At 26.5% G+C, this 14361-nt stretch overlaps 1 protein-coding gene across 1 annotated transcript; it reads left to right on the top strand.

The window, feature by feature from the left end:
- The first annotated feature begins 3603 nt into the window (after window positions 1–3603).
- On the top strand, window positions 3604–10103 carry LOC114184908 (probable terpene synthase 11). Its single transcript, XM_028072300.1, has 7 exons — window positions 3604–3928; window positions 6989–7250; window positions 7491–7863; window positions 8308–8526; window positions 8606–8744; window positions 8838–9086; window positions 9265–10103. Exons 1-7 carry the CDS (start codon window positions 3752–3754, stop codon window positions 9586–9588), a joined length of 1743 nt encoding a protein of 580 aa, XP_027928101.1. The 5' UTR covers window positions 3604–3751; the 3' UTR covers window positions 9589–10103.
- The last annotated feature ends 4258 nt before the right edge of the window (window positions 10104–14361 follow it).

Raw genomic sequence — 14361 nt, 5'->3', positions numbered from 1 at the left:
TTTGTTTTTTGTTGCAAGCTCTCTTCCGCTTGCATGCGACATTTTAATCATCAATATGAGTCTTTGCTGATCAGTGATCATAATGGTAGGTTCTGATCGTTCTTAAGATGTTTTTATGTGTAGATAGAACATCCTGTGGAGTTAGATGCGTTTTGGTGTTCTTTGAGCAGTTTGGGTCTGTAGAGTCGCTTTGTCAGGTAAGGGAAGCCGATAATTGTGTGTAGTTAGAATTGAATGCTTGATTTGCTGTGAATTGTGAACTAGTTGATGCTTTATATAAGTGGAATTGTGAATGCATTGTATGAGTTGAGGTTGAATTGGAAAATGAACACTTGAATCATGGCTCTAATTGGTATCATCTCACTTTGCTTGAAAACCATTTTGAAAACTATACAACACTGCCATGGAGGTGCCAATTTGGGTCTTGAAATAAAGTGAAACATCTCCCAACGAAAACCAGAATATGTGTTGTTTTCTGGTGCAAGGCTGAGCTTTGAAAAATGCGAGCGTATCAGCGTTGAGCGCCAGCTCAACGATGGCTAGCGATGAAAAATGCGAGAAGAATGAGGCTGAGCGCCAACCGAGCGGTGCCCCAACGCTGGGACCCCTGCAGGTCTGGAACGAAATTTTAATGTTGAGACTGAGCGTTGGAATATGAGGCTGAGCGTTGAACTACTAGATTTCATGTGTTTGCTATTTTGATGTGTTTCATTGCATTAACTGATCTGAAATGGATTATTTTGACTGTCTTGGTATGCTTTGAGTGAGATTGGGTGAATATGAATCTGTTGTATGTGAATCATGGAGGAATTTCGTGGAGAAATTCTAAGTGTGGATGAGGTAGGGTATGCAAATAAGGACTCAATTTTGGTTGGTATCCTGACGCTCCAATAACCATTAAGGCTCATATAGAGTATAATGGGTTATGTCGTGAGGAGTACCAGGAGGTCTTAGCCACTGGACTCGATCAAGTCTTTGGCGCGAAGGAGACTTACCTAGTGTGATGATTGGGTGATAATCCATTGAGGCCAAACTCTGCAGAGTTTGGGAATCATACACGGTGCAAGCCACCAAGAGGTCGAATTTTAATTGCATATATCCGCATAATTGAGTCTAGAGTTGAATGGCGTGTGAGTATTGAAATGTCCTTGTGTGAATTTGTGATAATTGATTGTTATTATGCCCTTTACTCTAATGTAACCTTCTTTAAATCATTATTAGGTTATCCTTGCTTTATGTGTTTTTGTCTTGTGTTGTATGTTTCCTTTTGCGATGATCACCTTAATGGTGAGAGCAGATGTGGTTGCAATGTTAGAGACACTTCTGAAGGATGAGGAACCATCATTTTAGGTGGGAGCTTTAGTGGTAGTCAGTTTATGTATATTTTTATTAGTTTAGTGTAAGTGTATAAGTAATATATTTTTATGGTCATATCTTTTGTAAAACTATATTAATATATTGTGTACATTGAATTACCTGTTCTGGAACTATGATGAAACTCTCTATTTTTATTAGTCTTAAGCTGTTAAAAATTGGAATGTTACGATACTAACAAATTAACAAAAATTATGTCTTACTTATTATTATTTTTATTTTGAAAAACTCTTTAAACTCAACGTTTCAGAACAATATCATAATATATGTTTTTTGCTATTATATTTTACGTGATGTTACACATTAAATATTTTACATTTTTGAGCTCTTGTTTTTGTTTACCCAAAAATGTGTATATTTTCTTTTAAAAGTATTTATATTGTTTTATAAATATACTTTTGAATTTTATTTTCATTTTGATCCAATCAAATGAAAGATACTGCTATATGTTTTTTAATTTTAACTTGTCGTAATAAACTTTAGAAAATAATCTATTTTCTATTCTTTTTTTTAATTTTCTATTTCTTTTGTTTTTATTTGATTAATAAAAATATTGAATAAACAACAGTAGAATAAATGAATTCAACTATTCACACGTTTAACTAAAGTTTAAAAAAATAAAGACAATAAAACATAGTACTTTAATAGTGTGAAAGGGAAAAGGTTAGGAATGGACTGCTCTACCGGGTCACATTTTAAATTTCGTCCAACAATAAGACTAGTCAAATTGAATCATTTGACGGACACGGATATGATAAAAAATATTTTCATATAATATAAAGTTATAAAATAAATTAAACAAATAAATATTTTTTAATTTTTTGTTTTAATTGTACACGGTTTTTTTAGTTTATAGCATTTTTTTTACGTGAAATACACAATATTTTTTAAAAGTAATTCCATAGTTAATTAAAATAGAAAATGAGATATACAGAATGAATGTAAACACAACTATTTCACAATATATAATACTCTTACCATTCAGATTGTGGACAGTAAAAAAATAGGGAATTGGAAAGTTCTTAAAAATACTTCTATAGAATATTTATAAAACTAAAAATCTCAATATATATATATATATATATATATATATATATATATATATATATATATATTTTATATTTAAAGTTTGTTTGTTTTTTTTAATTATATTTAATTATATATGTTTTAAAAGTTAATAAAATTAAGAAATAAAATAAATTCAAAGAATAATTAAATTTTAAATTAAAAAAAAATTGTTTTAGAATTTTTTATTTTATTTAAAGCTTTATTTTATTAACTTTAATTATTTTTTCTTTAATATTTTTTTACCAATTTTGTATTTTTTAAATATATATATATATATATATATATATATTATAATTTTAAAAATAAAATAAATCTTAATATATTTATATTTTTATATATAATTTTTTCATAATGTATTGAGAAATAAATAAAACTAAAAATAATTAAATTTTAAATTTAAAGAAAAAAATCAAAAGCGACTATATATATATATTATAATTTCTTTTTATATTTTGAAGTCTAAAATTTTAATTAGACGTCATTTTTTAAAATAACTTTTATTAAAAGGTTCAAATGATTAAAATTTATTTTGGGAATTTAAAAAATTTTTGGAATTAGATAAAAAATTCATTCATGGAGGTGAAGAAAGAAAACCCCATGTTCTTCGCTGAACAAACATGAAACATGTGAGTGAGTCAGTAATGTATTACCAAGTCGTATGTGTACAGTAAAAGGACAGTCACACTGTAGTTGATTTGCTTTGTTTTCAAAAATTTTATTTTCTTAAAAAAAAAAAAACCATCCTGTGGTGGGAGAGAAAGAGAATATAGTTTCAAAATTGTTAAAAAATAATTTAAATAAAATGTAAAATTTATTTTACTATTTTTACTTATTTATTTATTTTCTATATTTTATATTAAATGAAATAAATTATACGTATTTTTAGTATAAGCACGGTGTTGGGTGGGAGAGAAAGAGAATATAGTTTCAAAATTGTTAAAAAATAATTTAAATAAAATGTAAAATTTATTTTACTATTTTTACTTATTTTTTTTTCTATATTTTATATTAAATGAATTAAATTATACGTATTTTTAGTATAAGCACGGTGTTGGATGTGACGGGTCAAGTAGGTGGATGGAGCAGAGTCCCTTAATGGTTTCATCTGCACCTAAATAATGTGTGAGCAAGTGGGGGCAAGAAACTGACACCATCCATTGTTTGTTACTGCACCAGAATATTGTGGGCATAACGCGTGAATGTGTGTGTGAGGACTGAGTCTATATAAGGCTCCCCCAACTCTTGACCTCCATCGCCGCCACCAGCCACCATCCGCTACCATATATACCTTTACCACAAACACTGTTCAATGTCTTCATCGATAGTCATGGCAATTACACAGCCTAGAGTTTCATCTTTTACATCCTCATTTGCTTATCGCAGTTCGCAACCATTCATGAATCAACTGCGCAACCTATCCTGCAAAACATCAACACCAACAACAGTCATGCAATTATCCATCAACTCCATCGCTCTCTCTCAAAAGGTTTCCATCTCTCTACACTCTCTTCTTCTCAACAACCTTGATTGATTCGGTAGATATCAAATTAGGAATTATTTTTGTTTATACAGGTTCCCTTTTATCTTATTTAGTTTGTGAAGAAGAATTACGTTCTTACATTTTTTTTTTACGAAGAAGGGGCTTTGTTAGGTTATTTGAGGTGAAATGAGGAGAGGTTAATTATCTTCTGTATAAATAAATAATCTCATTCTGTAAATAGCTTTTAGTAATAGTTTTATTCTATATTTGAAAATTGATTATATCAATCTTCATGAAAAAGAACTTTATTTTATATATTGTTAATTTTGTAAATAAAGATTCTAAAATAAGCAAGTTATTGAAAAGTTAACTGTATTCTAAAAATAGGAGAAATTTATAATAGATAAATATTTTTAAAATATGTCCAAAAAAATATCCCTGCATACCAAATATAGAAAATGATTGTATTCATGAAAGAAACAAAGATGTTAAAGTCATTAATAAATGAGCGGTACATTATTTCATTCATCTTTTAAGTTTATATTTGTATTTTAATACATAAACGTTTAACTTATTCATAAAAAAAGGAGGTGAGATTGAAGATTGTCATAATTTTATTATCTTTTAAAATTAATTTAAAAGAAATTCTCTTATGCTATTTAAGTATATTTAACTTAGAATTTTAATTTAAAATTTAAAAAACTTATTTTATGCTAGAAATAACAAAAGAGAATAGTCTACTAGTTTTTTTTTGTAATTATTTATGTTATATAATATATGTATATTAAAAATATATTTAATTAGATAAATACTTTGCAAATATTTTAACTAATAAATTAATATTTTTAAACAGGTAAATTAATTAAATTGTTACTTATATCTGTTAAATTTTCAATTACAACTAATAAAAAAGTAATTTGTAAATATTCATGATATATATTGTAGCGCTACTACATACCATATAAAAACTATAATTCTTTAAATAATAAGTTTTTATTTTAATTTTAATAAATTAATAAAAAAACGTACCACCTTAGCATCCTATCATGTGGCTCCCCCAATTATTGCTTGAAAAACAGGTTCAACCACAGAATTATTCTTTCCAAATGAATTTGGGTCTATATGGTCATATGATTTCAAGCCATGAATCTTGAGTATATTTGAAACTGCCTTATTCAAAATCAGGTACGGGTCTTATCAAATATTTTGGAATTTTCAAAATTTAAGTTGAATTATTTCTTTTATTGAAAAGTGTAGGTTGGTTTTTTAGATTTTTTTTTAGTTTCACTTAGATTTTGATTTTTTTAAAGTTGATATAATTTAATTTTTTTGTTAGATTTCTTAAGATGGAGAAATTTTTTTATTTATTAAAATTGACATTTGAATTATGTAAATTAGACTAAAAAAGTAAACTATTTCTATTTATAAATTTAATTTTAATGAAAATTTTTAATTTAGTTTAAGAAATTTAACGAAAAAAATCAAATTGTATATTTTTTTTCAAAAATTAGGATCAAAGTGGGATTAGAAAAAATTGAAGGATCAACTTGATATTTTTAAATGAAAATAAAAATCAAAAGAGTAATGCCAAAACTTTTATACTAGTAAAAATATTTTATTTACCTTTTTTATGATAATAAAAAATAATAAATTTATAAAAATTATTATTATTATTATTATAATTACAAAATTAAATAATTTTCATAATTTTACTATAACCAAATTTTATTTATAATGATTAAATGTTAAAAAATAATCAAATAAAAAAATGGTTAAATTAAACAAATGATCACTTCAAAGATAATATTAATAAAATAATTATTTTTATTTGAAAAGTAAGATTGAAAAATAAATGTTGGCAAAAGAAAGACTATTCTTTATATATAGATATAGATATATAATTTTTTTTTAAATATCAAATATTAATATATTTAAAATATATTTAAAATTATATAAATATAAGAAAGAATTAGGAACCGTGGTCCTTTATCACTATAAAGGTCCGTCACTGTTTAAAACCATATCCAACACAAATTGAAATGATAATAGCTTTTAAGATATATTCACATCGAAAGACTTATTAAATTTTGTAATAAAGAATTCGGTCCTAAAAATTTTAGCATAAATCAGGAACAATTATAAATTATAAATTTTTGTTTAAGCTAATTAAATTGTCTTGATTAAAACCCAGTCGCTCATTTAAGTCAACCTCCACGGAAGAACGTTGGATGACTATCAAAGAATTTGTATTAAGAATAATTTTGAATAATTTTGGATAAGCCTAAATACTTTTTTGAGGATTAGCCTAAAAATATCTTCGAAATTAAATTAAAACAAATCCAATCTTAGAAAATTGTACAAATCACGTCAGTCGTAGGTTTAAGAGATCTCATAAAGTGATGACACACTCGTTATTAATTTATATTTTTTTGTTAACTAATCGTACTTTAACCTATTATTTTAAAGTGTAAATAATTACCTTAAACAAGCGTAGAAGTCTTAGGATAATGATTACCAAAGAAAAGTGAGAAGAAACACTTTATACATATTTAATATTATTAACTTTATTTTATTTTTGTTATCACATCATGTGAATCCACCTAATCTCTACTAAAATATGGTATATATATATATATATATATATATATCCATCAGTTATATTATATTGCTCTGTGAAAAGGTTACATACTTTCGTCATTCCATTGATTTTCATGACGTGTTCCTTTTCTTGAAGCTGCTTCACATGTAAAGAGTGGTAAACAGAGTCAGGATGTTGTACACATGAGAAAAAGTTGTTGTCCCTGGATATCCTCTCACTTACTTTTTTATTAGCAAAAACATATTGATGGTGTCATCATGTCATGGTTCTAATCAAACAAAATTCTACCAAAATCATTTGGCATATAAAATGATCCTTAATTTATCCATGTTGTAACTGTAAACATTTGCATTGTTTGTAGTTTTTTTCCCCTTTTTAGTTTTTATTTAACAAGATCACTTTGTTCCAGTGCGTTTTTTTTCCATTTTCTTTCATTGAATTTCCACATATTGGTGGTAACATAACAGGTACCTACTCAAACTATTCCTACGATAACAAGTTTGGAGCAACTAAAAATAAAAAGCCAAGAGGTATTACTAGACTCAAGTGATTCATTGAGAACATTGAAGTTGATTGACACCATCCAAAGGCTAGGAATTGAGCACCATTTCGAAGAAGAGATCAACTTTCAACTTGGAAGAGTGGGAGATTGTAACAATGCCGAAGACCTCTCTGCCACAGCTCTTCAATTTCGCTTGCTAAGACATAATGGTTGGTCTACATCTTCAGGTACACTTAAACGAACATTATATTAGACAACAGGATAACAGTTTCGTGATTCACATTAAGTGTTTGTTTCTTTTTTAAAGCATGAGAAAATTCAAGTATATTCACTTTGTTTTTGTCTTCCATGAAAGATATCCCCATGGATTATATTGTCATTTTGCCTTTGGATCAATACTTAGCTACCTTAATTAACGTTGTTACACAAACATAATAATTTGATTATGTATTGGTTATTGGATATAGATGTTTTCAATAAATTTTTGGACAAGAGTGGAAATTTCAAGGAATCAGTCACCAGAGATGTTTGGGGCATGTTGAGTTTGTATGAGGCATCATATTTAGGTGCAAAAGAGGAAGAAGTACTACAATATGCCATGGAGTTCTCAAGTGCTCATCTACACCAGTCACTACCACACCTAAGTCCTGAAGAAGGAAGAGTAGTTGTCGAAGCCTTAAAACTTCCAAGACACCAAAGAATGAGAAGATTGGAAGCAAAAAATTACATGGTGCAATATAGCAAAGAAAGTAGCCAAATTCCTTCTCTTCTAGAATTGGCAAGGCTAGACTATGACATGGTTCAGTCAATGCACCAGAAAGAATTAGCAGAGATCTCAAGGTACTTTTGCGTTCCACCCATTGATAATAAAAAATAATTGAATCATGAATGAGGTTAGTTTGAGTCTAGTCGAAAAATGACCTTAAAAGAAATATATTTAACAAAAGGGTGTATGTCCAATCCATGTCAATGGCTTGTTTGATTTCTATTCTCCAAAGTAGTTTCTGAATAGATTTCTGCAAAACCAGCTCAAATCATGTCACCATATGCAACTCTATGTTTGATGACCCGCAAACATGAGTTAAAACTACAAAAGAATAAGAAAACATCCCCAATTATTTTTAATTTTGAAACATGTATGTTAAAAGTATTTTTTGTGAAAGTAAGAAATTTTAGATGAAAATTGGTCGTCTAGCTGAATGTTGAATTTTTCTCAGTTTTACTCTTACCATTTTCAATTTTTTTATGATCTGAAACATCAGAGTGTTTCCTTGATTTGATTAGGTGGTGGAAAGACTTGGGACTTATCGAAAGACTCGGTTTTGGAAGAGATGGACCAAGAGAGTGCTTCCTATGGGCGTTGGGAGTTTTTCCAGAACCACGTCATTCAAATTGTCGTATTGAATTGGCAAAAGCCATTTGCATTTTGCAAGTTATAGATGATATGTTCGACACATACGGAACATTAGATGAACTTATTCTTTTCACCGAGGCAGTGCAAAGGTTTGAATCTAGAATTTCTTCGAATTACACTCAACTAGCCAAATTAAGAATCAAAATGTGAAACTATCGTTGTTTGCAGGTGGGATCTTGATGCAATGGAGAAACTACCTGAATATATGAAGATATGTTACATGGCCTTGTATAACACCACCCATGAGATTGCATATAGAATTCAGAGGGATCATGGGCAAACCGTTGTTGCTTGCTTGAAAAGAACAGTAAGATAATATCATCTTCCTTTTGAATTGTAACTGCTGAAACTATAGGTAAGAGTAGGAGATTAATGAGAGAATGGTGTTTAATTTTTGCAGTGGATAGACTTACTTGAAGCTTATCTAGTAGAAGCTAAATGGTTCAACAACAGATACGTTCCTGCTTTTGGGGAATATTTGGATAATGGGGTGATTTCTTCAGGATCATGCTTGGCCTTAGTACATGCAACTGTCCTCATTGGGGAAAACCTCTCAAGAGAAACCATTTCCATGATGACTCCATATCCAAGACTCTTCACTTGTTCTGGAGAAATTCTTAGGCTTTGGGATGACTTAGGAACCTCAAAGGTATCTCACTCTATATTGGTACATTTACATACACATTCTAATTCACTTGCTGACAAAATTGTTCTGGTTCCTAAACATCCTAATTGTAATTATCCTAAATATTTATAATTAGATTGCTTTTATGTTGGAATATGAAACTGGACAATGGGATGAGAAGTTGATGATGTTTCATTTTCAGGAGGAACAAGAAAGAGGTGATAATGCATGTAGCATACAATGTCTCATGAAAGAAAATGATGTTTTAGATGAAACTTTTGCTAGAAAAGATATAAGGAAACTGCTGGGAAACTTATGGCCTGAGCTAAATGGTCTTGCTATGGCCACAACCACTCTACCTTCTGCTGTTACGAAAGCTTCTTTCGACATGGCTAGAACTTCTCAGTTTATTTATCAACATGGCGATGATCAAAGGATGCCTACAGTTGATGATCTAGTACAAGCATTGTTGTTTACACCTTCTGACAAATACAGGGAAGAAAGTGATATCATTTGTGTTGTATGATTGTGTTAACCACTGTTGCTGATTTTTCATTATCTTTGTTAGTTTAGCTTTAGTATAGTTAGATTATCACCTTTACTCCCTTGTATGTTATAGGCAGTTCTTCTTTGTAACATAACACTGTAATTTTCTAAGAAGAACGGTCCTAGAGCTTTCCAACTTCAAAGACAACTCATGTGTCTACAACATCGAAATGATGTGAGCACATATTATACCAAGCTGAAATCTGTTTGGGAGGAGTTATCGCGATACAAACCTTGGCTTTTTTTTACCATTCTCGGTTGGAAATTACAATGTAGGTTACATTTTTAAAAAGTTACCGAAATGGATCAAATCATGCAGCGATAACACGACTTCATTTCCATTATGAACCGTAGTCCTGAGAGATGGATGATGACTTCAAAATAAGATGTAAAGTCGTGGGATGGTCACACATTTCATCTTTACTTTTATTTATTTTTTTCTTTTTTTTTTTGAAAGTTGTACAACATTAATTAATACGACTTCATCTCTTTTTCTTTTTCTTATTTTCTATTAAATTTTGTTTACTTCACACAAACATATTCTGTTTTACTATTTTTTTAACTAGTAATTAAAATTTAAATCATAAAATATTATCACATTTTTAAAATAATATTAGTAGTTTCTAATTTTTATTTATTAATCAAAATATTAAAAAAATTAAATTATCAATTATTTTTTAGTAATTTAAGTAATGCATTAAAAATAATATTTTTAATTTCTTTTACTCATTAAAATTTGTTCTTTCTTTTTCTTTAATTTTATGTGTATCTCAATTTTTAAATTTTAATTTATTAATTAAAAATGAACATAAAATTTAAATATTTTTAATATTTGTGTTTATTTTTTAATTTTAAATCTTTAAATTGTAATACATATGTTTATTTTTTAATTAAAATTTAAATCTTTAAATTTTAATACTTATGTTTATTTTTTAATTAAAATTTAATTTAAATTTTAATACTTTTTTTATTTTTTAATTAAAATTTAAATCTTTAAATTTTAATTCTTATGTTTATTTTTTAATTAAAATTTAAATCTTTAAATTTTAATATTGATGCTTATTTTTTAATTTATAAATTAAAATTTAAATATTGACATATGCATAAAGTTAAAGAAAAAGGAACAACAAATTTTAATGAGTAAAAGAAATTAAAAATTATTTTTAATGAATTAATTAAATTACTAAAAGATAACTGATAATATAAATATTTTTAATATTTTGGTTAATAAATAAAAATGAAAAATTTCTAATAGTATTTTAAAAGTATATGATAATAATTTATTATTTTAATTTTAATGTATTAATTAAAAAATAAAATTTGTTTATATGAAGTAAAAAACATCTTTTTAATATAAATTAAAAAAAAAGGACAAATGAAGTCATATGTCATACGATTTTGGTAAAAAGGATAAAAAAAATCTTAAAAGTAAATATGAAGATATGTAATAACCTCAACTCTACGTTTAAAGCATAATGATATTTTAATTTATTTTAAATTTTTCACTTTAATTATTTTTAGATTATCACATCATATCATTAATAAAAATAAAAATAAATAAGTAGAAGATAATTTAAATAACAAATTAAAAATAAATAAAAGAAATGTAGATGAAAATATTATTATCTTATTCTAAAATCATCCCACTGACTTTACTTTTCAGCCATCTCTCACGATTTCGGTCCGCAACCATAATAAAGTTGTCTCGTCGTTGCACGACCTACTCAGACGATATTTTAAAAGTCCAACCCACATTAGTAATTTCCCAACTTTATTAATTCAGAATGGTAAAAAACCACGAACCTTCATTTTCTTGCATGTGTGGTGGTCTACAAGAACTTCAAGATTTGAACGAATTTGAGTATGTTAGACTTAAAATGGTGATTTAGTTCTAGTTTTGATCAAGTTTTTTCATTTTGGTTTTATCTTTAAAATTATTATTAATTCAGACGATATTTTAAAAGTCCAACCCACATTAGTAATTTCCCAACTTTATTAATTCAGAATGGTAAAAAATCACGAACCTTCATTTTCTTGCATGTGTGGTGGTCTACAAGAACTTCAAGATTTGAACGAATTTGAGTATGTTAGACTTAAAATGGTGATTTAATTTGGTTTTATTTTCGTTAATTTCATTCAATTAAATTATTATGTTTAACTCTGTCTAAATAGTTAATAGAATAGTGACCAATGTGATTGGTTTATGTGACGTGGAGTACTGTTCAATGACATATATGTTATTTTCCTGTGTTGTCCTTTTAAGTCTACATAAACGAACCATACTGGTCATTGTTTCGTTTATTATTTAGACGGAGTTAAAAAATGATTTCATTAAATGAAATTAACAAAAGATATGACCAAATTAAAAATAATTTTAAAAGTATGACATTGCCTAATTCAACAATGGTTAAAATAGAAAGTAGAGATAGTGATAAACTACACAATTACATTCATTTACACAACATTTTCTTCGTACCATCATTTCATTTTATTCTACTTTCACTACTTAAGTTTATTAATGTAAATCATTTTCTATACATAATGATAACTTTGTTTTGAATAAACAATTTTACTTTTAGTTCTTGTAATCTTGTTTCATATAATGTTTTAAACAATTAGGCTATGTTCCTCCCACTATTTACAATTTTGTCTTTTTGTTGGTTTTAATTTTCATTGTGACACTTATCAAATATGTCAAATAAAATAGATTTTTACCTTAATTTTCTTATTAAAAAGTAAGTTTGATTATGCTGTCATCAAAGCAAAATTTCTATTAAAACCCGATTTAATAAGGGTGTGTTCTTTTGTGTGAATGAATTTGAGAGAGAGTTAGTGAGATATTTGATTGACGTGATAGATAAAATAAATTGTAAAAATAGATAGAATTAAAAAGTTACCAAAATATCCTTGATGAAAAAAGAGAATGATTTTGTAATTTGATATTATGAAAATAATTACAAATAATTAATATGAATTAAGAAAATATTAAAATTATATGAATTTTTAAAATAAAAAAAATTAAATTTTTATGGATTTGAAAAAATTTATACAATTAAATTTAAAAACAAGTTATACAAAAATTAATAATAGTAATTATTATATATATATATATATATATATTATTTTTAATAATATTTTAATTAATATTAATTATTCTACATATTTATATATAATAATTATTATTATTAATTATTATACTTAAAAATAATAATTATTTTATATATTAATTGTGATATACTAATATATTAATTATTATATTTTTGACAATATTTTAATTATTATATTTATATATATATATATATATATATATATATTAATGATAATAATTATTATTATTATATATATAAATATATTATTATTTATTATATATAATAAATTATAATAATAAATAATAATATATTTATATATATAATAATTAATAATATGTTCATATATATATATATATATTAATTAATAATATGTATAATAATTATTTAAAAAATATGATAGTTCACATAAATAATTTAGTATATGTAGGGATATATTTGTAAAACAATATGTATCTGCTCAAATCTCTACTTAGAGAGATGCAATTAAAATGTTATTTTCTGAATCCTCTCCTTCATTCTCTTTCAAAATGATGCATGTGAACATGATTTTATTCATAAATCCATCACAGCGAATCTATGATAATAGTAGCATCAGCAGAAGCGAACACAGGTCAAGAGTGTTAAAACTTTCAGACCTAATAATGTTGAGCAACTTGTCTTCATTAATTTGTTCTCTAAAAATGTGTCATTTATCAATATTATTATGTTGAAGTGTTGAACGACAATAATAAAGTAGTGTTGTGCATATTTTTAATTTTGTTAAGGCCTTATTGTTTCATTCTAATGTTCCTTTGAAATTGTGGGGTGGATGTGTTGAAATTGTTGTGTTTTTTATGAATAAAACTCTTAGTTTAATTGTAAACTCCAAATCTCCTTTTGAAATATAAAATATAAATCAGATTATTATTTGTTTAATAAAGGTAATAGTTAATTAAGATTTTATTGGTATCTTAGTTTATGCGAGGACATTATCATTGTTGGGCCAAACGATTATGCTATTTCACACACAAAAAACTCTTATTCATCAACCTTTCAGGTTAAAAGAACTTAAAGATCTACCACCAAATTAGCTGATCCTGCTCAATTCCAAAGGCTTATGAGAAGCCTTTTATACTTAACTACATCCAGAATTGACATATATTGTGCACAAACACAGTCAATTTATTATCTTTGTTAGTTTAATTTTGTTCTAGTTAGGTTCGCACGTTTTCTGCCTTATATATTTTAGGGAAACCTTTTTTTTCTTAAAGCAAAACACTCTATATTTGTTTTTCTAATCATTCGATAAATCCTTGTGTTTTTTTCCTCTTTATGTCTCTGATTCTAAGATCAATAATTCAATTTTAAAAATCTTAAGATATTTCTTTAGTGGTGTGTATATCAACTAAAATAAATTAACTAAGTTGTACAGTGTTGGTATAAAGTTTAATCTGAAAATGATTTCAAATAATATTTTTTATTTACCAAGATATTAAAATTGGTTCAAGTAAAAATTTATGGGGACCAATTGGTTTGGGCCGAGTCTGTCGATCTGTGCATAGGCCCATTATATTTTAAACAATGACAGCGTAAAGGTAAAGAAATTTGATGGGCTTCATTCTAAAATTTGATGGGTGGAGGCCCAATACATTTTAAACAAAGAACTTCTCCTTACACCTCCAAAG

This window comes from Vigna unguiculata, chromosome 5 (genome assembly GCF_004118075.2).
Source record: "Vigna unguiculata cultivar IT97K-499-35 chromosome 5, ASM411807v1, whole genome shotgun sequence".
Classification (NCBI taxonomy): Eukaryota; Viridiplantae; Streptophyta; class Magnoliopsida; order Fabales; family Fabaceae; genus Vigna; species Vigna unguiculata.
This window is presented reverse-complemented; position numbering and strand designations above follow the sequence as displayed.